A 26,028-nucleotide genomic window follows, 5' to 3' on the forward strand; every position below is an offset into this window, starting at 1 on the left:
GCAATGTGTACGTCTAACGATTAGCTTGAACCTATTCTAAAAATACTTTTTACCAAAAAAAAACTGTTCGACGTTTTATTTTACTAAAGGTAAAAAAAAAAACCTGACGTAGATAAACAATCTGAAAACACTCACGTCACGTGGAGTCTATAAATAGATCAAGACAGCGCCGTACCAAACAGTTCTAGACAAATGGAACCGACTCCAACACCTTGCATTGTGGGGGAAATAACGTTTGAACATTCTCTCCGCATGTCAAGGAAGTTTAGCTTTCCTATGGTGTATTTTAGTGTCATTAATTGGTGATTCGAAATTACCGTTGGAGTTCATTTTTGTACTACGTAAAAGTTTTTTTTTTAAACGGAAACTTGCTTTACTTTAGTGTAAATTTTTTTCGCGGAAACTTTTTTCACGGTAAATTTTCTTCACTGTAACTTTTCTGTAGGCTACATTTTCTTCGAGAAAACTTTTTTCACGGTAAATTTTCATCACTGTAACTTCTAAACTGTAAATATTTTTAACATTTTCTGGATTAACGAAAAAATCTATGAAAAATCGTCTTGACTTTAAATTTTCGTAACGGTAAATTTTCTGCACCGGCAAATTTTCACAAATCTCAGTCTACAGAAATCACCTTCCTACAGGTTTCGTGGTCATTGGTTCTTCATACTGCTGCACACTGCCATGACCGTGGGAGCAGTCACAGAGCTGTCGGGGTTGACTAGGTCTGTGATGGGTGGCAGCCAATTAGGGACGGCGAACGATGTCTTTTCTTCTTGCGATACGTGGAGTAATGGAAACATAACAGCGTTTACACGGAGACCGTGTGAGACAAGACATGTTTGACGATGTCATAGTATGTATCACAGGATCTAAACGGGAAAGGCAAAGGCGGATCTATATATACATATATATATATATATATATATATATATATATATATATACACGCACATAAGTATAGCAAAGTTCCTATTTAGAACTAGAGATCCACTGGGCAGATTAAGTAGAGTTCATGTTTCTTGACATCTGCGTATGAAGAGATTGGGTGGTCAGCACTAACCCCGGTCGCCTTTACTTTCTGCAACTTAAGTCAGGTACCCATCCGAGCTGGGTGGACTCAGGGACGACCTATAGTCATAATTCCCAAACGAGATCCGAACTAGAGACCTTCGGGTTGGCATCCAAACGCTCTACCATTCGCCCACTCTCTCTCTGTATATATATATATATATATATATATATATATATATATATATATATATATATATATATATATATATATATATATATATATATATATATATATATAAAGTTGAAGCCGCCGGTGAATAAAAATGGCTTTTAAATGGCCACAGCAGGGATAGCCATCACGAGGGATTGTTGGAGGCGTGGAAAACCTTCAGAGGTCAGACCAGACGATGCTTTTGTGTGTTCCAGTTGATTAATGCAGCACCTGTGGCCAGCGATCACGCATTCATTGAATAGAACCCATTGAATAGGTCGCGGCGAGCGGCCTAAAGTACTGCTCATGACAACACGATGTTTCATCACCAAAACCTTCATTCTCCGCAATAAGCTACTGCCTGGGTAATGAAAGCTTGGTGTTGTGATGAGGTCACATGACGACCGTCCATTGAGAAAGTTCGTTCACTGACAGGCATTGACATTGACCTGAGCGAATCGTTAATTTGTAGGAACAATGGGTTGTTTGTAACAGACGAAGGGAGATAATCACGGTCGCGACACAGTGAAGGGAAATAACTTCATCAACAGTCAACATAGGGCAGACAAAGTAGTTAATATTTCCACTGCATGCACAAGACAAGTTGCGTCAACTAATGTGGTGTTATGGGGCTACATTTCCCTACTCCCACCCCCTTAGTGCTTTTGTTCACGAGGCTTTTTTTTTATCTTATTTATTTTATCGTCACCCTAGCGTAAGCCGAATATAGGACCTATTTGTTTTAGAAAGCTATGGCGCGAAAAGATTGTGTTTCTAAGAAGTAAAAGGGACATAACATGTTACTCAGGACAGCTGCACACATCTGCCCGAGCAAGCAGTGGAAAAGCTGTGTGGTCTTAGCCAAGAGTTCAAGACACCGCGTGATGACTCTCTAATTCATTATCATCCATTTTCTAATCACATTTTAAAATATCTATTGGACAAAATATAAGATATATTTTCTCAAATTAGCTTTTTTTTCGACTTGAGACAAATCGGAGTCTCCAGTTGTCTGGAAAATAGTTCGCGGGTCGTTAGCGCCGTCTTGCGCAGATGGAGCGAAACTTTGCTTAATACAAGAAAAAAGAGCAGTTTCTTCCAGACATCTCTTCAGGGGGGGGGGGGAGTCTACCGCCCCCTATCGAAACGGATTTTATAAACAAAATATATACTTTAACAGTGTCCGCCCCCCCCCCCCCTCCGGAGAAGAAAGAAACACATATAATATTACCAAAGTGCTGTGACCAAAAAGCCTGAACAAACATGGCGAACATGCCTATTGTGTCCATTTAAAAAATAATGTTTCGAAATCGTCCTCCCATTGGGTGTTCGTGTTACAGATTAATAACGTGACAGGCAATATAAGTATACACTTTAATGCTATGTTTCTACCCTTAGAAATGTCAGTCGTTATACCCATCCCCCTACTTATCTCAGAAAAAAAAAACAGACTGCGCAACGACGCTAAGGCTTTAATGTTATCTCAGCTTGGTAAAGAATACAAATTAAAACGTGCACTTCGTTTTCAAAATAATAGGATTTATCCTCCGCAACATGGGCACTTCTTAGTGCTACGAAGGTCTCGTTATTCCCCAGGGGTCATTTTTAATTTTTGTCATAATGTGGTTTCCCATCCCCCCATTTTCTTACATGTCATAGCTACAATACATCCCACCCCCAACCATATTATTTTTTTAAATCTATAGTTTCCTAACATAGCGTACCATTTAAAGTACGAGACCTCTTTCCCTGAATCATAACAAAAACTTAAACGACAAATATTTAAGACATCACTCCCCCCCCCCCCCCCCCCCCCCCCCGCAACGTCTTTTTTTTATTATACACTTCACAAACATCCGCTAATATAATAAGTTCAAGTGTTTGCTAAAGAAAACCACTTATTTAGTTATTATCCAAACCGTATGTATTTATATGATTACGTGTATATATATATATATATATATATATATAGAGAGAGAGAGAGAGAGAGAGAGAGAGAGAGAGAGAGGCTTTGAAAGAAGATCCCTCCAACGCATCCTCAGGATAAAGTGGGACGACAAAGTCCCGAACAAGGAAATATGGCGAAGGACAGGATTAAACGACATTGTCTCTGAAGTTAGAATGAGGAGATGGAGATGGCTGGGCCATGTCCTACGCATGAGCAAAAAAGACTCCCCAACATGGCGCTGAAGTGGAACCCACCCGGAAAGAGAAGTAGAGGAAGACCACTGGGAACATGGAGGAGGGAGATGGAAGAAGAAGTACAGGCTACTGGCAAAACCTGGCATGAACTAAAGTGGCACGCCCAGGACAGGGTGGAATGGCGGAGATTTGTTGTTGCCCTATACTCCACAGGGAGTGATGAGGATTAACATATATATATATATATATATATATATATATATATATATATATATATATATAAAGAGACTGAGAGAGAGAGAGGCATACTTAAGATAAAGCTAAGAAAAGGAAGTAAAATGTGGAGTGGAAATTTGCAACTTAAAATCTCAGTGGTTCTCTGATTACAGCCAACTTGTGTACAAAAAAAAAACAGACACTTCTACGGCAGGAGATAAGGTTAATAATAGCCCACTAGGTAACTGACAAGAAAACCATGTTGGTTTACAAACAACTTTAAGCTTGTTGTAAACACAGGGAGTCAAATACTAGCATCAACCACATCACATAAAAAAACCTGAGCTCCATTATTTTCCCATATAAAACAAATAATTCAAACAAACAATTCACCCGTAATGGAATAGCCTAATTCCTCATCTCTCTAACTAAACGAGGATCACTGCTATCAAGTAATCAAAGTAAACATAATGTATTACTTCCTATTGGTTTACATTTTTTATGCTATCTTCTGTATGCTCATGTAGTGTACTGTCTCATATGTAAAAATATGTTTACCTGTGGTGGAGTGAATTGTGTGTATGTGAAAACCTATTGTAGAAGTTTGCCTAGTAAATATTGTATTGTGAAGTGGTATGAAGTCTGTGTATGTTTGATGGTGTAGGGCCTACGAGTAAACAAGTTCAGACCAGGAAGCAACGTAGCTCACGTTCTTCTTGTGATTGGGCTGTTAATTAATATTAGAAGGGGATGACTAAAAAGTACAAATGAAGCAAGTAACAATACACCCATCATTGCACTAAAACATAGGGTAATCCATTAAAAAACAATCTTTAGATTAGGTTTTCAACTTTGATAGTGAAAAATATTATTTTTAACAGTTGTATGTTTAGATCAGATAAAGTAGAATTGATTCAAGACACTGATGATAAAATCATAAAGAGTGATGTAAGGTTTTATGTTGCATGTTGAATATTCTTTCCATCACACAATGACTTAACATCAGGGTGTGATAAAAATATCATGCATGTTTTGTTGTATGTGACTCACTGTGAAATCATATGTGATTGTTTCCAATAAGCAGTGCAGCCATACAGTAGTTATAACCCTGCCACACAACCATTATGTACATACAACTTTGTATAACTCTTTATAGAACACACTGAACACAGCATACGTCCTCATCATTCCTGTCATATGTATGTGCATTTCAAAGAGGGAATGTTGGTTGTGATATGTATTACAAATTAACAAACATCTACTCACCGTGTTTTGTGTAGAAAACTTCTGCTTCCCTGGCAGCTTCATAAACTCATGTGGTATGGCGTAGCCATCAGGGTCGAGGACAGCCTCGTATTCATAGTCGTAAAAGCTTTTGGCCATGTCCCGCCCGTTCTCAGTATCCTCAACATCTAACAGGCTGCCTTGACTAGAATGAAGACATTCAGAGCTGTAGCTTTTTCTCAGAGGGAACCTCGTCAGTGAGTTACTTTGGCCTGGTTCTAGGGGGAGCTGATCGGTGGGACTGCGAGGGTGGCTCTCATCAGAGAAATTCTGTCTGTTTGGTGAGATGGGTATGATGACAGGCCCTTCGTGACTTAATTGTTGAGTGAAGGGCCTTGGAATGGTCTGGGGAGTTGTTTGAACTGTAACCGGACTGCCTCCTGAGTTGGGTCGGCGCTTTGGTGGCGGCGGCCTTGAAGGGGGTTGGTGACGCCTGGTGACAGCATTTTGATCTTTACTGGCATTGGAAAAAGCCACAGATGGCAAAGGTGGTGGTCCCGATTCTGTCTGCTGTTGCATCTTGGAAATCCTGTCTTTTACAGAGACACTCTCCAGCTCCGCCGGTGTGCCATTTGCTGTTACATCACTTTCAATGACCACTTGACTCTTGACTCCGCCCGAGTCAGAAATGGACACCTTACGACCTCGGCTCTCTGTGACCTTGACTTTTAAGTAATCATCATGCGCATGTGTTCGAGGAGGTTTGGGTGGTGGTCCAGCCTTGGCAGCAGGTTCTGAAGCCTCATCTGCAGGTTTGACTTTACCTGGAGTGCTTGATGCTGATATTTCATTAGCAGCATCTTCATGAGAAGGTTTCGGAGCTTGAGTATCCATTTTCTTTGGTGTTTGGTTTGGTAGCGGTGGCTTGGGAGGTGGGGATGCAGATTTAGGCGGGATCTGATTATCTAACTTAGAAGGTAAATGAGCGGGTGGTTGGAATTTCTTCAGGTTTTCAAGAACTTTGCTTTTAGTTGTATCCCACGGTGGGCTATACACAGACTCTTGCTGCGAATCACTGTCGCTTCTGTTCCTTTGTTCGTGCTGTTTCTCTAACTGTTGTTCGTATTCCCTTGTTGTTCTCATGCTGTACTGTCGTCTCACTGAATCTGGTTTCAATGGTGGTGCTGGCTTATCTGCTCTTTGAGCATCACCAAATTTTAGTCTCGGAGACATATTTCCTAACTCTGTCTCAATTGAGGCAACCGTTTTTCTTCGCTCTTCAGAATTCTTTTTCACTGCTTCTCTTCTTTGCCATTGGTTTGTTTCTTCAAGAAAACTCACCTTCCTTGGTGAGCTTTCTACGTTTTTGCTCGGCTTATTGACTTTGGCATAAAGATCACTCACTTCTTTCGTAGGTTGTACCTTATCATTACTAACACAATACAAAGGGTTGCTGATACCAGAGTTGTATTCAGTGCTGCTGTGGCTGATTTTCTGCCGTAACATCGGTTTAGGGGGCGGAACAGCTGTTGTTTTCTCTGTGCCTCCTGAGACATCATTTTTAGAGGCGACATTGCCTAAGTAGGAAGAGATCCTGTCAGAAATGGCAGGGCTTGGTTTATGGCTGTCCTTGGGTTGAGCCTGGTCAGTTTTTCTTGTATCATCTCCAGCTTGGACGACAGGCTGTGCACTCGACTGAGGTTTTTGCTGCCCAGGGACACTTGGTGCTGGGTATTTCTTAATTGCTGGTTGTCGAATGGGTGATCTGACACGGTTGGTTAACTCAGGGGTCCTGATTGCAGCTGTAGGTTTTTCTGCCTTTTCTTGGGATGCATTATCACCTATAACAATAACCATTTAAATATTTATAAGTTTTATATATATTAAAAAATATTACATAATTCAATTGCAACAAAAAATACAACTGTGGTAATTTCTTACAAAATAACTTTATACAAACAAACCATCCAAGCAAGCTAGTGAATACAAGTGTAAAAAAATTGTTTAATGTAACATGTTATCAAGAACCCCCTTCTGTTTTCTTACCATCTTCAAAGATTTTTTTAATACTGCTCAGCTTGCCAGGTGGCAGTTGACGGAGACTCCCTTCTGGTTTACTATTTGACATAACCTTACTCTAATTCTGGTTTTCTCCAAAACATCCTTATCTTTTTACAGTAGTGTTCAGCATTCTTTGATTTGTAGGTGGTGCCTTATAGTCCCATAGATTACTGGTTTAAGTAAAAAAAAAATCACTCATTTTTAAAAAACATGAATAAATAAACATGACATATTATACATACTACATTCTTGCTTTAGTACCTTGAAAAAGTAATCTGAGACATGGATAATGTTATGTTATAATAATTTAGTACTTTATATCATAACATGTAGACTAAAACATGAATAGGGATAATAGGGATTTTTAATTAATGCAAAATAGTATGTTTACAAATTAACATAATATGCACTACATCCTTCATCATATGTTACAAGGCCGTCATAAGAGTCTACAATAGGAATATTACAAACATAGTTATAAACATTATTATACACCTTTAAAAAGTTTAAACTTTATTTATTAGTGATTATGTTAGAACAGAAAAGAGTTTAGAAAATTTAATATAATGAGACTAGCCCCTAACCATCTTTACAATAACATTTAAAACACAAAACAGATTTCTTTAATGAAGTAGTTTAAAAAATTTTGAGGCTGTTATTGTCACAGGATAAAAATTAGTCTTTTTTATTTATTATTTACTGTTAGCTACAGTCTGAGATTACAACAGTGCTACTATAAATTAAATATAGATTTCTAAATACAGGACAGGGAATGACAACAGCTGATTTTACAGCTTTTGCTATGTTCCATAGGCCAGGCTAATTCACCGGTAGGCCCTAGGCCGCCTAATTGTAATAATTTATTAATTATTTAGGCCCTAGGCCTAAATTTGACAAAAAAATTAAGATAAACAATAGTGTTTCTTAAATGTATAATTCAAGTCCAATTTTAGGCCTAATTCAAATTCATTATTATATTATTATTTATATTATTAAAATTAATAAAAAAATAAAATTACTATAAAACTAGTAAGTATTACTATTAGTATAAGTCACAATATGAAGTTCTCCATTCTTCTTAAATATAATAAATATAATACTTGATAATAATGGCGCGGTGTGTCAGAATTAAGTAATTAGACCACTGAATATTGAATGAAGTACAAACAGTTAGTAATAAATACTAGAATTGAAAATAAATAGGCCTAGTAGATATAGACTAGGCCAACTTCCTGAATTCGGAAATCTGGTTAGGGGGTCTAAAGTTGATTATCTTTCTTGGTTTTTTTTTAAGTGATCTCCCCTTACCGACCAGAAGACTTCCTTTTCCGGAATATTCATTCGTCATAATGGTACGATAAAAATTTTTCTTATTCTATCCTCCTAAATCTATATACATTGTGCGTAAATATTGTATGTTTGTTAACTACTTATTATAAAATACCTTAACGTACTTTTTAAATATCCCTGTTTACTGTGTTTATATAGGATTTACTGAAATTCAGTCTAGACTAGATCTTGTTCTAGCTGAATGTTGGTTTACGTTTGCACTATTGAAAAACTAAACATTTGGATTTCTGAGATCTAGATCTATTCTTGTATTAAGCTCATTTCACGTCTTAGCACTATTTGTTTACTGTTAGATTCTAGATCTACTTTAATTTACTACCTGTGGCTTTTTTGGCGTGTCTGTTTACCTTTCTATCAAATTAAAACCCGCATCAGCCATCTTTCGTTTTTCTCACTCATTCTGATTCTCTGTAGATCTACTGGTTGTTAAATCGGCTAGGGCCTATTGGGTAGGTTACCAATATTTTAAGGTCATCTTATTCCTTATGTTATTTTCTGTATTCTTAGACCACCAAATTAAAGAAAACAAGAAAGCTTCGTGGTCATGTCAGCCATGGACATGGTCGTGTTGGTAAGTACTAAGTTCATTTTAGTATGTATTGTAATAGGCCGTTCGATTCACAGCTTCCAGGTTTGTTGTTTTGAAGCCATCTCACGGCTCATGCGCTTACCAAAAATGGCGACCAGTTTCGCTTTCACTAATGGGTAGAGGGATAAAACTAATGATTACGAAGCCATCGTTAATTTTAGAAATCGGAACTATCCGTTTCTATTTAAGTCTATTAATTAAGAATTGTCGGATCTACTTTTGGCATAATTTCTTTGTCTCGCAAGCGGCGCCTTAGTGAAAGTAGCTCTATATAATTCTCATCTTTCGAATCAAATAACTCTAAAATACCCCGTGTATAATAAACCAAACTATGTGTATATGAAACTTGAAAGTATCAATTTTACACACATTACAATTAACTGGTAATAACTTATGGTCGGAATGAGATGTGGTCCGTTCAAGTAATAATGCCATTTTATTATAATCTTTTTTGGTGAACACGAGGCGCGGGAAAATGTGTGCCGCGCAAGAATCCAATCATTTGGCTAGGTTTATGACTGTTTTTTTATGTCACACCTAAAAATAGAATGTTTACGCTTTCTTCATTGATGATCGTTTTTATTATTTTTTAAACTGAAAGTATGAATTATTAGTTAGATTTTAGGTTTTGTAGCTTGGTATACTTACCCTTTATCAATTTTAAAAGCATAGCATGCTGATTGTGAACAAATAGTCATAAGACACAGAAATAAAAAGTTACATGCGATGTGCCACACCCGGGTCACACCCCCTCAAGAAAACACGTGTTTATTAAGCTGTTTATCTCACTTTACAACAGTAATTAAAATTAATTGTCAAATTTTTATTACTTATTGGGTAATATTAAGCACATGTTTACTAATAGTTAAAAAGAAACATAAGTAAATTCTGTTTTAATGAAGGTCACGGGTCAAGTTTTTTTTCCTTCTTTCAAGTTCAGTGGAGGGTGCCACAGGCTGACCTGACTTTGGAATTTTTTTCAGTAATAATGACTTTGCACAGAAAGTTAAAATATGCTAAATTAGCTTAGTTTACTAGTATTCTAGCTATTATTAATACATTTTTAATAAAAAAAAAATCATTCTGTAATTCTCATCTAAAAGCCTAATTGTAATCTACACTAATTTTATGGTTAGAAATTCGGGTCGGGTTAGACATATGAAAGGGTTAGGGACAGGGTTAGCACTGACATTAGCCAGCCATGCGAGTATTAAGTTAACTACCAGTAACGTAACACCCCTCTTTTAAAGAAGATTCAATTATCGGACACATTATCCCATTTTAACTTCCAGAATCTTGTTTTCATCCACTTTAAAGTATTTTCTATGTTTGTGTATTTTTAATTGGCATTTAATTTTTTTTACAGGCAAACACCGCAAGCATCCAGGTGGTCGTGGTAATGCTGGTGGTCAGCATCATCACAGAATTAACTTTGACAAATAGTAAGTTAGCAGTATGCAATTCTTTGCTTCATGTAAAGTATTGTAAAGTACTGATTACTAATCATTTTGGGTATTTTAAAATCAATTATGCTGTCTTAATCTATTAGGACAAGGGTTGTGTTCTTTCAGCTATCTTTTTTTTTTCTGGGTGTTCTGGGTGGTCATTGCTTATTTATAGCAGTTTGACCCCTTAATAATAATTATGTGTACTGCTTGATTGTGCTTTTTTGCACTTACTGCCTGGTATACAATCATCAATTTTAGTTTAGGGAGTATCATAAGATAAGAACTAAAGTTTTATAACTAACCCTAATCTGTTGGTTACTTGGTGGTGGAATTAAGAATCATGATATCTAAGTTGTACTGCTAGCTTAATTAGGCGCTGGGCAATTAATTTTTTAGGTTTTTTTAACTGCCAGGTTAACGGAAATTTTTGTAAATTGGAGACAACACCAGAAAACATTTTCTTTTAAAATCTGTAATTTTCTTTTGTTAAGCGCATAGTCTTAATTGAAAAATAAATTGCAACTATTGGCCTGGATTTTCACTTTTAATATGCGTTAGCCCTAATGGTTTGTTTTCTGTGATATTTTTCAGCCACCCTGGTTACTTTGGTAAAGTTGGTATGAGATACTTTCACAAGACAAACAATAAATTTTACTGCCCATCAGTAAATCTTGACAAACTGTGGTCCCTCTTGAGTGAGCAATCCAGAGCCAAATATCTTGATGCACCATCTGAGAAGGCTCCAGTTATTGATGTTGGACAGGCTGTAAGTTTAATTTTCATTATTTCCTGTGTTACTTGTTCATTCCTCCTTTCTGTCTTTCTCCCTCTTTCCTCCCACCATCACCACTCTTTTTTTTTTCAAAACATGTACCTTGTATTTCATTGCCTGTATCTTTTAATCATTTTAGTACCTACAAATCATATACTTATACATATATACTGCTGTATAAAGTTTTTGAAATGACAGCTGATACAGCCATAATACTTTGACTGTCTTAGTTTTTGGCATTTGTCACGAAAGCTGAATGTGGTAAACATATAAACCTTGAAACTTGTGCTTTGCCAATTTATTTATTTTTACCATTGATTTTTCTAGAGTTAAAATGTTTTGCTGTCTATTTTCAGGGTTATTACAAAGTTCTTGGCAAAGGTCATCTTCCCAAAAGACCAGTTATTGTCAAGGCCAAATTCTTCAGTAAAGTTGCAGAAAAGAGAATTAAGGAAGTTGGGGGTGCATGTGTCCTCACATCTTAATTTTACACAATTAAAGTTATAATAGTACTGCTTGTTTCTCTTGTATTTGGTGTGGTGTTTAATCACTTAGAGCTTGTGTGGATTTAAAAGTATGAAGGGCGAAAGTATTAAACTTACTACTCCTGTCAGTCATATGAATTTTGTAGTGCACTTTGGAATATTTGGATATAACAAGAATATTCATTTTAAGTAAGCTGAACTCTTGTGCCACCTAATATTGTATTTGTTACACCTTTTCAGTAAATCCTATGGTTGTCTTGGCATAATGCTAGCTAGTTTTCTGGTAGGCAATAAGATTTTTTAAATATGCTGGTTCATGGAACTTAATTTTTTTTTTTTTTTTTAATTGAATTAAATTTCTAGGTTTGCATCAGTAGTGGTGTGGTAGTAAAACTTGGTGTACAAACACTGTTCTTATGAGTTACTTTGTTCAGGGTTCATGTGCATTCAGGATAATTAAATTTAGGGATGGGAACCAGATTTACAAAAGGAATAGTTTATAACACTCTGTATTCTCTTCTCTAATAGTTATTTTTTAGTGAATTTAATTTTTTTTCTCATGGATCTACACTTCTCTGCCCAGAACATGATTACTGTCTTATTGGGAAATCTGCTTGGATATATAATTCCCTAGCAATAACTTGCTAGCTAACGTTAATGCGGGAAATGACTTTTTTTAAATCATTGCATATGGGGGCTAGATAAAAATCTTTGCAGAAGCAAGATTAGACCCATGCAAATTGGCAGCATTCTGTTTCTTCTGGAAGAAACTCAGGCAGCAGTGAACTGCGTTTTGGCCCGTCAGACTTTAAAAATTTGGCACACATATAAATCATAATTTATAATATAGTCTAGAAAACAGATTTGTGTGGACAATCTATCTTCTATGTATATAATTCTCTTCTTGGAGACCTTAGAAAACACCAAGCTATAAGCGCGCTCCCTACCACCCCTACACGGTCTGGTGTGCTGTGGTTTGCGCTAAATGTTTACAATCGTAGAGCCGGGTTTAATGACGGCTATTAGGAGCAGATAATTTAGTTTGGAGTTTGCTTTCACGGGGGGGGGGGGGTGATATCGTCCTTAACGAGCTACTGATAGTGCTTTAAAGCAAATAATTTCAGTGGCAGCATTGGTACTGTCGAATTCACAAATTATGAATTACTGAAAAGTAGAAAATAAAACAACTAAATAGCGGCGTATGATACGCCGCGGGTCGGCTCGTATATATATAATGCTCTTTTTGGATACCCAAGAAAACACCAAGTTGTAAGCGCGCCTAGCAGCTTCCTCTCTAAGCTTATCCCTACCACCCCCACATGGTCTGGTGAGCTGTTGTTCACGCGTAATGTTTACAATCGTAGGGCCGGGTTTAGTGACGGCTATTAGGGGCAGATAATTTACTTTGAAACGATTTTTTAACTTAGGGGAGGTAACTAAGAGGAGGCTGCTTTCGTGGGGGGGGGGGGGGGAGGATGTGGGGATAGTTTAAAGCAAATATTTTCAGTGGCAGCATTGGTACTGTCGAATTCACAGATTATGAATTACTGAAAAGTAGAAAATAAAACAACTAAACGGCGGCATATGATACGCCGCGGGTCAGCTCGTATCTTATAATTTTAAATAAATATATTGTGCATCAATAAACACGATTGTGACAAATTTCAGTCACTCTATTCCCCCACACCCTCTCTAATTCGTGCTTACAATATTACATAGGCCTAAAGCTTAAGGATTGGTTAACACTGTACATTAGCAATTTATGGAAAACCTACAGCGGCATTATAATAAGGGGGTGGGGTTTGAGAGGGCACTACGTGTAAATATTTTTTTTAACGTCTGTTGAGAGGGGGTAAGGAATCGCTGATCAGTGAAACGCGCTATAATTACATTTTAACCCTCCTATAACTTATCACACATCCCCCCTCCCGCCCCCCATTAGTGAAAGCCGCCTCTGGCCTTACACACGTCCTTGAATATTAAACCCACGCCACATGGTAACGACCGCGTGAGCACGTGGTGTATCCCTCAGACCAGCTGTAACTAGGCCGGCCGTTTGCTCCTAAACCTACCTGTGTGTTAAATTTATGGGCGCCAGCTTGTGTGTTGAGGATACTCACGGGTCATCGCAAACATGGCGGATTATTACCAACACGAGCTGGATATAGATGCACTTCCCCCTCCACCCCTCATGAGGTGAGTTAATTTTAAAAAATAGGCCTACTTTAAATGTAAATTTTAAATAAGTTTTTTACAGAATCCATTGTAGTATATACTCTATTAAATTTAATAACCGTTAGGCCTATAGATCTAGTTTAAATTGTACGAGCCGGCCCGCGGCATAACATACGCCGCTATTTAGTTGTTTCTAATTTTCAATAATTCATAATTTGTGAATTCGACAGTACCAACGCTGACACTGAAAATATTTCTTTAAAACACTATAAGTAGCTCGTTAAGGACCATACCCCCCCCCCCCTTCCTTCCCTCCCCCCCTCCTCCTCCCCCCCCCCCCCCCCTACGTTTAAAATCGTTGGCTCTGCTTGTAAACATTTAGAGTGAACACAGCTCACTAAAACCATGTAGGGGTGGGGAGGTAGGGAGAGCGTTTGCAGCTTGTTTTCTAACGGCTCGAAGAGGAGAATTATATATATAGAAGATAGATAGATCTATCCCTTTGTGGTTAAGGCTCAATTGAATTTAACTTTTAACAGATCTAGCAGTTGTTCTCGTTACTAGTAGTAGAAATCTTGGGTTATTTGTTTTGCATATAGGCCTATATATTTCCCAAAAAAAATATCTAACGAATGAGAAAAGTGAACTCTTGGTCATTTGAGAGAAAGTTTTATTATCCCTTATCACTCAGCGCATGTTATTACAATATTTGTTTCAAGATTAGCGATATAGAGTAGAGCCAGAATCTATCTATGTATCTAGATCTATCGAGATTCGAGAAGCCTTGACCAGATCTAGACATAATTAAATATACAAAAGTTGCGCCTCATGTGTGTTGAACATAAAAAGGAAAAGATGAGGGTATAATAGTTGGTAACTACTATTATTTATAGGCCTAATTCATTCCATATCAACTAGCAGGTCATGCCGCTTGTTGCATGGCAAGCGTAAACAAAAAAATCGTCAAAATAAAGATTCATTTAATTTTCCTATAAATATCGTCGATAGTATATAGACCGTTATTTTTATTTTAAAAAAACATAAAAAGGTAGGCAAAAATAAAATAATACGTTCTCAAAATAATACGTCACACATAGTCCTAAACCGTTTTAAACAATTTAATCTTTTAAGAATGACGAAAAAGAAGTTTTTTTGTTTACTCACGTTAGAGACTTTAGTGTGAGGGTAAGGAAGGGGGACTTCTGACGTCAGAGGATCTGGATTTTTTAAAAGGGCCATCCATAAATGACTTCACTCTTTCTTTGACGATTGTTATCTTCCCCTCCGTCACACACAGAGTTTCTTCCAGGCATCTCCCTACCATAACCCCCCCCCCTTCCGAAGAAAATATACCGCCCCCCCCCCCGAACGAAATGGAATTGATACAGAAGATATAGGCCTATACTTTAAGCTGTGTCCGCCCCCCCCCCCCCGGAAGTTTCAATTGGCCCCCTCCCCCCCCCCCCCCCCCCCCCCGAAAATTTCAATTGCCCCCCCCCCCCCCCCGGAGAAAAAAATCTGGAAGAAACACTGGTCACACATCACAAATAGACAGACCACCCTAAAATGACGTCACACATAAACCTACAACACCACCACCCCCCTTCCCTGAACTAGGATAAAAAATATAGATCTATTCATCAATTTCTATTACATTTACAATTTATAAAAACAGTTCTCAAAAGGGCGGGGTAAAAAAAGCTAAATTTCAGTTTCTAAAATTACTCTTTTAAAATGCAAATGTGTGACGTCCCACTATTTGACCCCCCCCCCCCCCCCCCCCCACTTTCATCACAAAATTACGGGACCCCTCCGGTAAACGTTGTTCGCCCCCGAAGAGATGGCCTGGAAGAAAGTGTTTTACAGTCAGTAGGTTTATAATTATATCTTCCTAATACTAGCGACAACGGCCATGGTTTCTCGGTCTCTGAAAATCCGGACCTGTTACTAAAGGGGCATAATAGTTACGTAATACAAAGATACACATCGGCTTCATATAATTTTGGTTATGTCCCCTCTATTGTAACAGATAATCATCGCATTCTGAATTCAACATGGCGTAAAAGTAGGCTAAAAGACTTGTAGAAGTAAACAATTAAATTACAATTATAGGTCCAAATCTAGACCTACCAAATAACTAGCAATCTAATCACAAATAAAAGCTATTTGGGCTGGTGTTTTTAAATCAAATAACTACTGGTAAGTTATCAGAGAGAGATCCCTTCATCAGTTAGTGTCACTCATCACTGAGTCACTCAAGAATCAAGTCAAGATACAAGAGTTCAAGAGTCTAGTCTAGTGAGTAGTGAGTCTAGTCTAGATTCTAGTTCTAAATCTATTTCTAGATCTAGAGATCTAGATGAGATTAGATTTCTAAGTAGACTAAGTAGATTTTAGAGATAGTGAGCAGCAAGTGTCGGCTCTGCTGTTTTGAGCTCTGATTCTGACTAAGTCAAGTGACTAAGTTAAGTCAAATTCTCACATTCAGTCAGCGAGTGTGTGTGACAAAGTGTAGAGTGTAGTGTAGTGATTGTAGATACTTTAGCTAGAATCTAGCATGGTTATTATTCCGGAATTGTACAGCAATAAAAAAAACAGTAAAACCATGGCGTAGTCTGTCAAGCCGTTCCGGAAATACTGTGTAAACCATCATGTATGATCATTTTTTTCATTATTTCTTGCCACCATATTTATATTTTTAATACATAATCAAATGTTTAAAAAGAGTGTGTCTATTGGTACTTCACTATTTTTAGCCGACCAATCAAATTAAAAAAAATAAGTTTATTGTCCTGAGCATGCATGCATAGGCCTAATTATTTTTTTATTATCCATTTGGTGGAACTTCCTGTGGTTGAAGTGGTTATGCATTGGTCGGTTTATTTTCAAGGTGTGGGTTCTATTCCTTTTGGCTCAGAGTTTTTTTTTTTTGCCTTTTTAAAAACATTTTACTTAAGGGTTAGGCGTTAGGGTTAGGCATTAGGTTAGGGTTAGGCATTAGGGTTAGTGTTAGGCTTTAGGGTTAAGTTTAGACATTATTAGGATTAGGATTAGGTATTAGGTGAGGGATGGGGATTAGGGTAGTGTTACGTTTAGGGTTAGTGATAAGGTTAGAACTAAAAAAAAGTTAGTTCTACATCATAGCATGAATAAGAGAATTCAAGAATCACAGAAAAAAATGCCTCGCACTGATTGGTCAGAGTACGAATAGCCTTCATATGGCTATTTGTAGTAAAGTATGAATAGCGCAATCTTTAAAAATGTGCATGGATTTATTTTAGTTGCATTTTAAATACTGTTTTGCTAATTATTTTGCATTTCTAATTATTTTAAATGTATGTGCTAATTATTGCTGCTACTAAACTTTGTTCTAGTTCTTCTTACTCCTTTTACTTTAGTAAATCTAATCGTCTTATTTTACTAGATCTACATTTAGTTGTCGCAAATCTTCTGCAATTTTTTTTCTGTTTCTTAAAAAAGTCATTAATTACTACACACAAATTTATTAATAATATTTAGATTTTCTAATTGTTGTTAATTTTCTGTCAGTTAAACTTTAAATTAAGTTAAAACATTAATTTAATGCACTTGACTTTATTTTTATTTTAACGGTCAAATAAACTATGTTTTACAGTAACGAATGTTACCGAAACTCAACAAACGTTACCAGATAATTTCCGACGCTATATCGTGAGATTATTTTTACCAAAGTTATCTCCCACAGACCACATCCCTAGCCCTTACCCAGATGCTAACCTCAATCGTAGCTGTAAAACATTGGCTTTAAAAATTAGTTTATGATATTTATTCTCATCTACCAGTGTTTAAAGCTTAAAAATGTTTAAAATAAAATAAGTGCTCATCAGTTTAATATTTTTAAACAATTTTATTTAATTTCAACTTAACTCTTACTTTTTTGTAAGTTATTAACCATATTAATGACTGTTTTTTTTTTGTTGTTGTTAAAGAAGTTTAAATGTACTACTTACAGATTGTAAGATAAATTTTAAACTGACATTCATTGAATTTTACAAGAACAAAATTCTGGCCCAAATTTTTGCAACCTTGTAGTACCTTAAATTTAACATCCACAAAAAAAAAATATGCTTATTTTGGTTATCTAAAATGAAGCTAAAGTATACATTTAAGAGTCTGTTCTTATTAACGGAGATAAAGATCTAGATCTTAACACTTGCACAACTCTTGCATGTTTATTTAATTACTTCTAGTGGCTGAATTCCCATTAAAGAATCTTTTTTTTCTTGTTGTCTATAAAACTTTGATCATTGCCATTCCCTTTAAAGACATTTTTATTCAGTGCCATTTGTGGCAGCTAACAATAGCTATGGGAACACAAGAGCCTTTTTTGGCCCATGTGTACACCCCTGCCTCCTGGTTTAATATTGGCTGTTAACAAAGAATGCAATGCTAAATCAACACTAGAGCACTTTAAAATACTGAGTTAGATTTTTAAATCTTATGGTATGGAGTTTTTTTTTTTTGGTGAACTAAAGTAATGTTTGCATGAAATGAGGATGATGATTTAAAGGGAATGTATTTCAGTCTAATTTGAATTCAGCAACAAAATTACAGTAATCAAGAGATACAATAATTAAAATAAAATATGCCCTAATTTTTCCTTGTAAAAGAAGTAGTATATTTTTGTTGAGTATTGTACCATAGCTTATTTTAAAAGTTATTTATTTCAGTGCTAGTTAGGTTGTAAGTCAAAAATATTTACTTTTTCATTTGTTCAAAATAAAACTACTCTTGTTAAATTATTAATTGTTAGCTTAACTACAATTTTACTTTAATCCTGAATATAGTGTGCAACAAAGAAAATATAGATTAAACTCTAGTTAGCTATATATCTAGAAATATACAGTGTTTGCCTATTAAAATTAAATAATAATAATAATAATAATAAAGGTAAATTCAGTGCATGAATTCCATCAAAATATGAAGTCACAAATTGTAACACTGTCCAGCTAATTTTTTCTTCCATGGACACTTTAAAAAAAAAAATGAAAACTGTCCCTTGTTAGAAGAGTGTTGACACACTATAACAAATGTTGTCCAGCTATTTCAGGTTATGCCTGTATTTGTTCAACCAGCTGCTGGCTCTGCTGAAAACACATCAGGCTGCTGTGACAGTCACCTCTGCTAATCAACTGTTCATTGGAGAGAAATTTTCTCCCAGGACGAACATTTCTTCCTCAGTTGTTGCATGTTGATGAGCACGGGACACTGTGCTTGATAACTTTGGTGTTCAGTTATGACTTTACAAGAAATGTTTTATTTTGGAAATAAAAAGTAGTTAAAAACTACTCACAGTTTCGATTATTGAGATACCTTTTTCATCTTTTCTGTATATTCTCCATGCTAAATTAATTTTTATAATAAGTTTCATTATTTCATTATTATCTGTACCACATTTTTTCTTTACAAAGAAAAAGCTTTTATGTTTCTATATTATGTATAAACAAAAAAGCCAAATTTTTTTCCACTTTTAGTTGAATCCTCTAAATAATAGTTAATTTAATCATTTATAAAATACTTATTTTAGTGAAATTTAAACAAAGAATATATAAGTTAATACAGTTAAAGTTGAATTCTCATATTTCTCACTAATTATGAGTAGAAACATGTCACGACAAAAAAGTGAAGCAGGACATAACAAAAGGTATTTCAAGTAATTTTTTAAAAAACACTTTTGAAGTTTTTTACAAATGTGTTAACATTAATAACATGCAGATTTTTCTATCTTTTAGTCTAGCTATTATGTCTATGTATCTAATTTTTTTTATTTAGGTAGTAAACCTCTCAACTACCTGACAACCAGTGATATAAATTTTCAGACCAACAAATGTATGGTCAAAAAAGGGTAACAAGTTTTTTCTGTTAATAATTTTTTGGGTAAAGTGTCAAATCTTTTATTCTAGGAATCAGAATTCTCCAACAAATGAAATGGGGAGAGAGAAAAAAAGTTTCAGTGTTGTCAAGTACATTTTCTTTGGTTTTAACATCTTTGTGTGGGTAAGGAAATCTTTCATATTTTAGTAATCATTTTGTAATTAAAATATACAAATGAAAGGATAAAATTTGTAATCAACAGATTAGAAATTAAATACAATTTTATAAACCAAAATAATATTTGAATTATTAGATGATATTATTGGAAAAAAACACATTGTACACCACATAAGGCTTTAAAATTTGTGATTGTTGTTTTAAAATTTGCTTTTTAAAAAACTAGCTGCTAGGCTGTGGTGTTTTGGCTGTTGCAATATGGCTGTGGTCTTCCCGAGCCCCTAGTACATCAATAGTACCATCGCACTCATTCTTGAGTGCCTCAACCATTTGTATCATCTCAAGTATCATTGTCCTCATCATTGGTTTTATGGGATGTATAGGGGCTTTCCTGGAAAATCAATGCCTCCTTATTGGGGTAAGTTCACACATTTTGTGTGTCTATATCTAGGCTGTAGGCAATACATTTGTTTAATCATAAGAAAATGTTTTAATTTATAACTATTTGAAGAATTTTTTGATGCTCTACCATTTGGGATCTCTGTTGAATGGGCTCACATGTAGTTTTAAAGTAACTAGAAAAACTAAATTCTGCTTCTAAAATATGCTATAGAATATTGTAGTCTTGTTATATGGCATATGGCTAAAGCTTATCAATCTTAAAAAGTGTGATAAGTCACCTTTTGTAAGTTACCCTTTGTAAGTTTCCCTTTGTAAGTTACCCTTTGTAAGTTACCCTTTGTAAGTTACCCTTTGTAAGAAAAGATAGTATGGTCAACACTGTGCCCAGCCACCTTTACTTTCCGTTACCCATGAGAGTTGAGTGGACTCATGGATGTCCTATAGACTTAATTCTGTTGTTTGATCAGTATTTGATACTAATTAGGGGAGAAAAGTAAAGGATAAGCCATTTGTAGTAAAACATTTGACTATAACCAAAGTTTTTAAGACATTTAAGAAATTGAAATTTTATAGTGTAGTTTCTTTATCACATCAATTTGTAGACAATTTAAAAAAATACTCATCATTTTACATAATATTGCCACACATTTACTTTTTTACAGTACTTTATTCTTGTACTGCTGAATTTTACATCATATTGCCACACATTTACTTTGTTACAGTACTTTATTCTTGTACTGCTGAATTTTACATCATATTGCCACACATTTACTTTGTTACAGTACTTTATTCTTGTACTGCTGAATTTTACATCATATTGCCACACATTTATTTTGTTACAGTACTTTATTCTTGTACTGCTGGTGTTTGCTTTGGAGATTACTGCTGGTGCTCTTGGCTTTGTGATGAAGGACAAGGTACTTTATTTATATATAGCTCACCAATATTTAAGTTCAGAATTTTGTGTTTCAGCATATATTTTAGAACATCTAAACAACACCTTTCAACATAAACAATTAAAATTTTAAAGCCCTCAACGGTCATGAAACAAATAAAGCATGTAACATCTATTTCCTAGACTTCATAATATAAAGGGATTATTATCCACACGGTGTATAGAAGATTTTTATCTTCCCTGGCTTAAGTCACATACTCATCAGGACTTGGTGGACTCAGGGAGGTCCTACTGGATCCAGCCTTGAGCTGAATAAGTGTGTACTAGCAATCAAGTGATCAGTTTACTGGAAACATAAATAATGACCATTTTTAGATTGTAGTTTCTTTTAAACTGGGTAGTAATCTACTGTTATAAATTACTTTTGTTTAAATATTTTGTAACCTCACTGTTATGTATGTTTTGTAGCCTGAATATATAATAATAATGTATATTTCATACAGGTGCGAGGAGTGATACATAATGAGTTATCTAGTGGAATCAAGTATGACTATAGAACAGAAGTGCAGATTGAGCTAGAGTCTAAAAATACTTCATTGTATGACAAAGATTCAAAAGGATGGTCCACTTCATTAGATGCACTGCAAAAGGATGTTAGTACTTAAGTATAGTAACTGTACCACACTAATTGGGTTATTTAAAGGTTGATTCATTAAAATCTTGACAACCTTTGTTGTAGCTTTTAATATGCATATGTAAACATTTATTTTAAACACTTCTAGTGGTAATAATAATTTAATCAGTGAGTCTAATTTATTGTTCATCCTGCTGTTAAAATTACCTCTTGCAAAACATATTCTTGAATAGAACCCTTTCATCATGTTTTATAATTACTGGTATAAATAAATTGTTTTTTTTGGTACTTTTCCCATAATGCTAAATGCTGACAGTATCAGCAGTAAGAAATTTTTTTTTATCTTCTCCAACAGCTCCAATGTTGTGGTGTAGACAACCACACAGACTGGTACAACATTCAAGCATGGCCAGAAGAACAAAAAGTGCCAGAGTCTTGTTGTATCACACCAACACCCAACTGTGGATATGGAGATGCTAGTCTCTGGCATAAAAAGGTCAGGGTTTATTTATATTGGATTTGAAATATTTAATTATTACTGGCTGTTTTAGAAAAACAACAGCTATGTTTTAAAAACTAAAATACTGAGATGTGTAACAATTCATTCCAATTCTCAAACACCTTCCTGAGTACATAGGCTTATATCAGCAACTAATGTTCTGTTTAAATATTGCTGCTTAGATATTAAAATCTGTTGATTGCTGAAATATTTTTGTTTTCCTCATGAATTTAATTAAAATACATTTCCCTCTTTTTTAACTGACTAGCATCATGATTGTAATGTTTGTAATGTTTTTAAATTAGTAAACACTTCACTAAATTCACCAGGAGTATAGAATCTACCTTAACGTTTGTTGAGTATGTAATAATACTTTCTACTACAGTACATTTATTATCTTCGCAGGGTTGTTTGGGAGAGATGGAGTATTGGTTTACAAAAAACATGTACATTCTAGGAGTAACAGGCATCACCATTGGATCTATACAGGTTAGCAGCAGTTTATTTAATTTAAATATACTAGGATGTTGCCTTATTCAGATAATACATTTTTAATAGGGCTGGTAAGTAGGTCACCAACCAGTTCTATGGCTCAATAAAACCTGCATGAGCCATAGAACTGGTTGGTGACCTACTTACCAGCCCTATTACCTTGTCGATGTGTAGCTGGTTGAACACCTAAGATATCCAATGTGAAACGTTAAATTAAGCATATGCATTTATCTTTTAGAAATACAGTTTTAAAATAACAAATTTACTGAATTTTTCTTCTTCAGATTTTAGCAATGGTTGCTGCAATAGCCCAGTTTTGTTACATCCGCAGCAAACGCTTCCCTTTATAAATAGATTTTGCACCTGAGCCAGATTTTGATGTACGTTTTTTGTAAAATGTCTGGCAGACATTTATGTGTTTTTCAATAATGAACCTCAAATTATTTTAATTGTAGTAATATTAAATTGTGCAGCTTTAATTTCTCATCACTGCATTTAAATTTAATACCTCTAATTGAAATTTTTTCCCCTGGTTTAAATATTTTATTACATCATTGTAATCACCAAATTTCAACCATATATTCATTGTTGATAGCCCTTTCAAATTTTTAATAATTTTTCGAGGGTAGAGAAATTCAATGAGAAAGACTCTCACCATTACATTTTTTATGATGTTGAGAAATTAATTTCAGTTGTAAATTTTTATTTTATTTTTGTGAAATATGAATTACCTCTGTTGGAAATCAAAATACAATCACAAAAATAATCTGCACAAGTGATATTAAATAGGGCTACTTTTTTTTGCATTTTGTAACTTATTTATTGTCACGTTTTTTTGAAAATGTAATATTTTTGTTTGAACAGTAAATTCCATTAATTGCTGCATAACGTCATGGTCAAAGCTTTCAGTATTAGTTTTTTGCTTTATATATATAACATTCTTTGAAAGGATTTTAAAAACATTTTTGTCTCAGGAAGTAAGGTTTAATTACGCATTACTTTTTAAAATGGAGGTTATATCTTGCTAACTAAATACATCTCTCACTCTCTCTCTCTCTATATATATATGTATGTGTGTATATATATATATATATATATATATATATATATATATATATATATATATATATATATATATATATACACATAATCAAACAAACATACATATATACATACCTACACTTACACACATACATTAGTTATTATAAAGTACTTTTATTTGCCTGCTGATGCAAGAGATTCTACATACTTGATAAAAGTCTGGTGTCTCAGATCTTACAACTGTTTAGCTATTGTTGCTATTTACAGTAACAACATGCTTTATACAACTAATCTCATGGTCTTTATATTTAGGTCCAACCATGGTTTTTATTTTAACCACCATGAATTCTTAAATTTGTGTTCCATTTTTAACCTCAATTTTACAGCAGCATTTAACCAATTATTTGGGCTCATTTAAGGGCTTCTCAGCACAATCCTAGAAATTACCATTGCACTCTATGTTTAATGTTAATTAAACTGTATTGCTGATTTTTTTAATGGTAAAAAAAATTGCATTTGACAGCATTGTCTATAATTGGTACTTAACTCAGTTGTCCCTGGTGCTTGTAGTGTAGAGTCATGAACACCAGGTTCTACATTAAAGATTGAGTAATGAGTAGTCCGTAAATGACATAACCTTCCAGACAGTATGTGCTACGTGGATTATGGGGGTGTAAGAATGACGTGTAACAACTCACAAGATGTATTTCTTTATAATTAAAACTGTATGAAACTATTTTATTTGTTTTAGAGGCGAGAGTGAATTTTTGTGATAACATGAGTTGGTGTTACATATTGTAATTGAATTAAGTCATTTGCGGACGACCCCCCCCCTAATGTCAGTAGCTAAGCTTCACAGTGGAGTGCACACTACATATATCTACTGTGCTGGAGATTGTTTTTATTGTGATGTTTATCATGTAAATAATTTACAATACATTAAAAAGTGTATTATATTACCATTGGTTACATATTAAGTGTATTAAAATTTATTTAAATTGGTATTTTTATTTTATTTTGCCACATTCATTTATATATATATATATACACATATAAAATATCCATTGAGTTTTGGTAATAGTTTATATATATTAGTGAAATACCTCAGTTCATCAATGAAAATTGTATAACGGTTAAATCAGATAATGTTAACAAAAAACTAGTCAACTTTTATTGTCAAGCCGTAAAAATAAATTGTTGCTGTAGCTAAAAGCAACAGTTAACTTTGTATTAAAGAGTTCCTATTGTTTATTCAATGATAGAAAAATGCTTCACATTCAGGTTTTTAGTAGGAAGTGGGATTTTATATAGCATTTATTGTTGAATAATTTGTATTTTATTGGAAACAAAAATATGCTTTTCAGTTTTTTTGTAACTACCGGCTAACTGGATTAAGATTTGACTGTAAATGCAAAAGGTTTATATTGAAATATTTTGTATTGTTTTCATGTACAAGTAAAATTTAACTTAATCTTGTGTCCAAGGTCATGTATTTTGGCTATAGAGGTAGTGTTTGCACTAAATGATTACATATTTTGTTTGTGTTATAAGCTATGTATTGTATATTGTTAGTTAAATGTTATCATAGCCTCATAGTTTAAAGAAAATACTATACTTTCATGTGATGATACTATCCCCTTCTCAGTACAGTTGAGCAAAAGTGTTCAATTTTTTCTAAAATTGGTGAATGCTTTTTTATTTTAATTATATTTTTATTCTGTATAATTTTTTAAAAAATAGTGAAAAGCTGATTTTAATTATATTCAAAGCTGGTATAACTGGTAGATTCAATTGTATTAAGCAAGCATTCAAAATCTTGTGTATTAAATATGATTGGTTGTGGTCTTCCTTACTCAGTTACTAATTATAGATAAACCCACACATCTCAATTATCTAAGTGTTTTTGTTTACATACTAAATGTAAAACAATAAATATGTACTTAATATTTTTGTTCTTATCTTATTCTTGATAAAATGATTGTTAATGATAGTTGCTTTTTCAATAACCCCTTGTCACATAAGTCAGTTCACCTGTTCACTGTTTCAAAAATGTGTTCTGCTTCAAGTTTTGTGCCAGAAAGAAGTGAATCACATCTACAGATGTTAAATTTAGCAACTGAATTATTCCCACCTGTGTCCAGTATTGTAAGTGAACAAGGATTTTCACTTTTATAGTGGAGTGAACTTTAAAACTGCTGTAAAATATAGCGGTGCAGATTAAAACAATTATAGTTGAAATGAAAACACATGCTTTTTACATTTTTACACTAATGAACCACAAAAAGGACTGACTCTCAATTATTTTATTGTAAATGTATAATACACTATATATATTTTATCTATATAAAT

General features: G+C 34.5%; 3 protein-coding genes across 6 annotated transcripts in view; 2 read left to right on the forward strand and 1 right to left on the reverse strand.

Annotated features, from left to right (window-relative positions):
• LOC131935844 (DENN domain-containing protein 2A) overlaps nucleotides 1-8,084 on the reverse strand; it is a 30,034-nt gene extending 21,950 nt beyond the window's left edge. For 2 of the 3 annotated variants that reach the window (XM_059292544.1, XM_059292542.1), the window contains exons 1-3: nucleotides 7,968-8,084; nucleotides 6,853-7,037; nucleotides 4,849-6,647 (exon numbers count right to left, since the gene is read on the reverse strand). In XM_059292544.1, the coding sequence (XP_059148527.1) occupies nucleotides 4,849-6,647; nucleotides 6,853-6,934 (1,881 nt within the window). In that variant the 5' untranslated portion in view covers nucleotides 6,935-7,037; nucleotides 7,968-8,084. Of the gene's footprint in view, nucleotides 1-4,848; nucleotides 6,648-6,852; nucleotides 7,038-7,886; nucleotides 7,905-7,967 lie in introns of those variants that run through there. The other variant, XM_059292543.1, reaches the window with a different exon arrangement.
• A 39-nt stretch (nucleotides 8,085-8,123) lies between these two features.
• LOC131935845 (large ribosomal subunit protein uL15) lies at nucleotides 8,124-11,538 on the forward strand. The gene is made up of 5 exons (XM_059292545.1): nucleotides 8,124-8,219; nucleotides 8,725-8,788; nucleotides 10,173-10,248; nucleotides 10,846-11,020; nucleotides 11,383-11,538. The coding sequence occupies exons 1-5, from the start codon at nucleotides 8,217-8,219 to the stop codon at nucleotides 11,509-11,511; spliced, it is 447 nt and encodes a 148-aa protein (XP_059148528.1). The 5' UTR covers nucleotides 8,124-8,216; the 3' UTR covers nucleotides 11,512-11,538.
• A 2,071-nt stretch (nucleotides 11,539-13,609) lies between these two features.
• Nucleotides 13,610-25,763, forward strand: LOC131935850 (tetraspanin-4). Of its 2 annotated transcripts, none has more exons than XM_059292549.1 (8): nucleotides 13,610-13,707; nucleotides 19,629-19,722; nucleotides 19,943-20,134; nucleotides 20,961-21,035; nucleotides 21,517-21,666; nucleotides 22,003-22,143; nucleotides 22,552-22,635; nucleotides 22,923-25,763. In XM_059292549.1, the coding sequence occupies exons 1-8, from the start codon at nucleotides 13,646-13,648 to the stop codon at nucleotides 22,986-22,988; spliced, it is 864 nt and encodes a 287-aa protein (XP_059148532.1). In that variant the 5' UTR covers nucleotides 13,610-13,645; the 3' UTR covers nucleotides 22,989-25,763. The 2 variants fall into 2 exon arrangements, with proteins under 2 accessions (XP_059148532.1, XP_059148533.1); XM_059292550.1 differs by lacking the exon at nucleotides 13,610-13,707 and adding an exon at nucleotides 15,723-15,885 and having other exon boundaries at nucleotides 22,923-25,762.
• Nucleotides 25,764-26,028: the final 265 nt, after the last annotated feature.

The sequence above is a fragment of the Physella acuta genome, unplaced genomic scaffold (genome assembly GCF_028476545.2).
Source record: "Physella acuta isolate Inbredline_101_S28 unplaced genomic scaffold, ASM2847654v3 ptg000161l, whole genome shotgun sequence".
NCBI classification, from domain to species: Eukaryota; Metazoa; Mollusca; class Gastropoda; family Physidae; genus Physella; species Physella acuta.

What these genes read in the sequence shown, in the direction of transcription:
- LOC131935845 (XM_059292545.1), top strand. An exon ending in CCATGGACATGGTCGTGTTG is followed by an intron (nt 8,789 to 10,172) that starts GTAAGTACTAAG and finishes TTTTTTTTACAG; the next exon opens with GCAAACACCGCAAGCATCCA. An exon ending in AGAATTAACTTTGACAAATA is followed by an intron (nt 10,249 to 10,845) that starts GTAAGTTAGCAG and finishes GATATTTTTCAG; the next exon opens with CCACCCTGGTTACTTTGGTA.
- LOC131935850 (XM_059292549.1), top strand. Translation starts at nt 13,646, where the DNA reads ATGGCGGATTATTACCAACACGAGCTGGATATAGATGCACTTCCCCCT. An exon ending in CCCCCTCCACCCCTCATGAG is followed by an intron (nt 13,708 to 19,628) that starts GTGAGTTAATTT and finishes CTTTTATTCTAG; the next exon opens with GAATCAGAATTCTCCAACAA. An exon ending in CTAGTCTCTGGCATAAAAAG is followed by an intron (nt 22,144 to 22,551) that starts GTCAGGGTTTAT and finishes TTATCTTCGCAG; the next exon opens with GGTTGTTTGGGAGAGATGGA.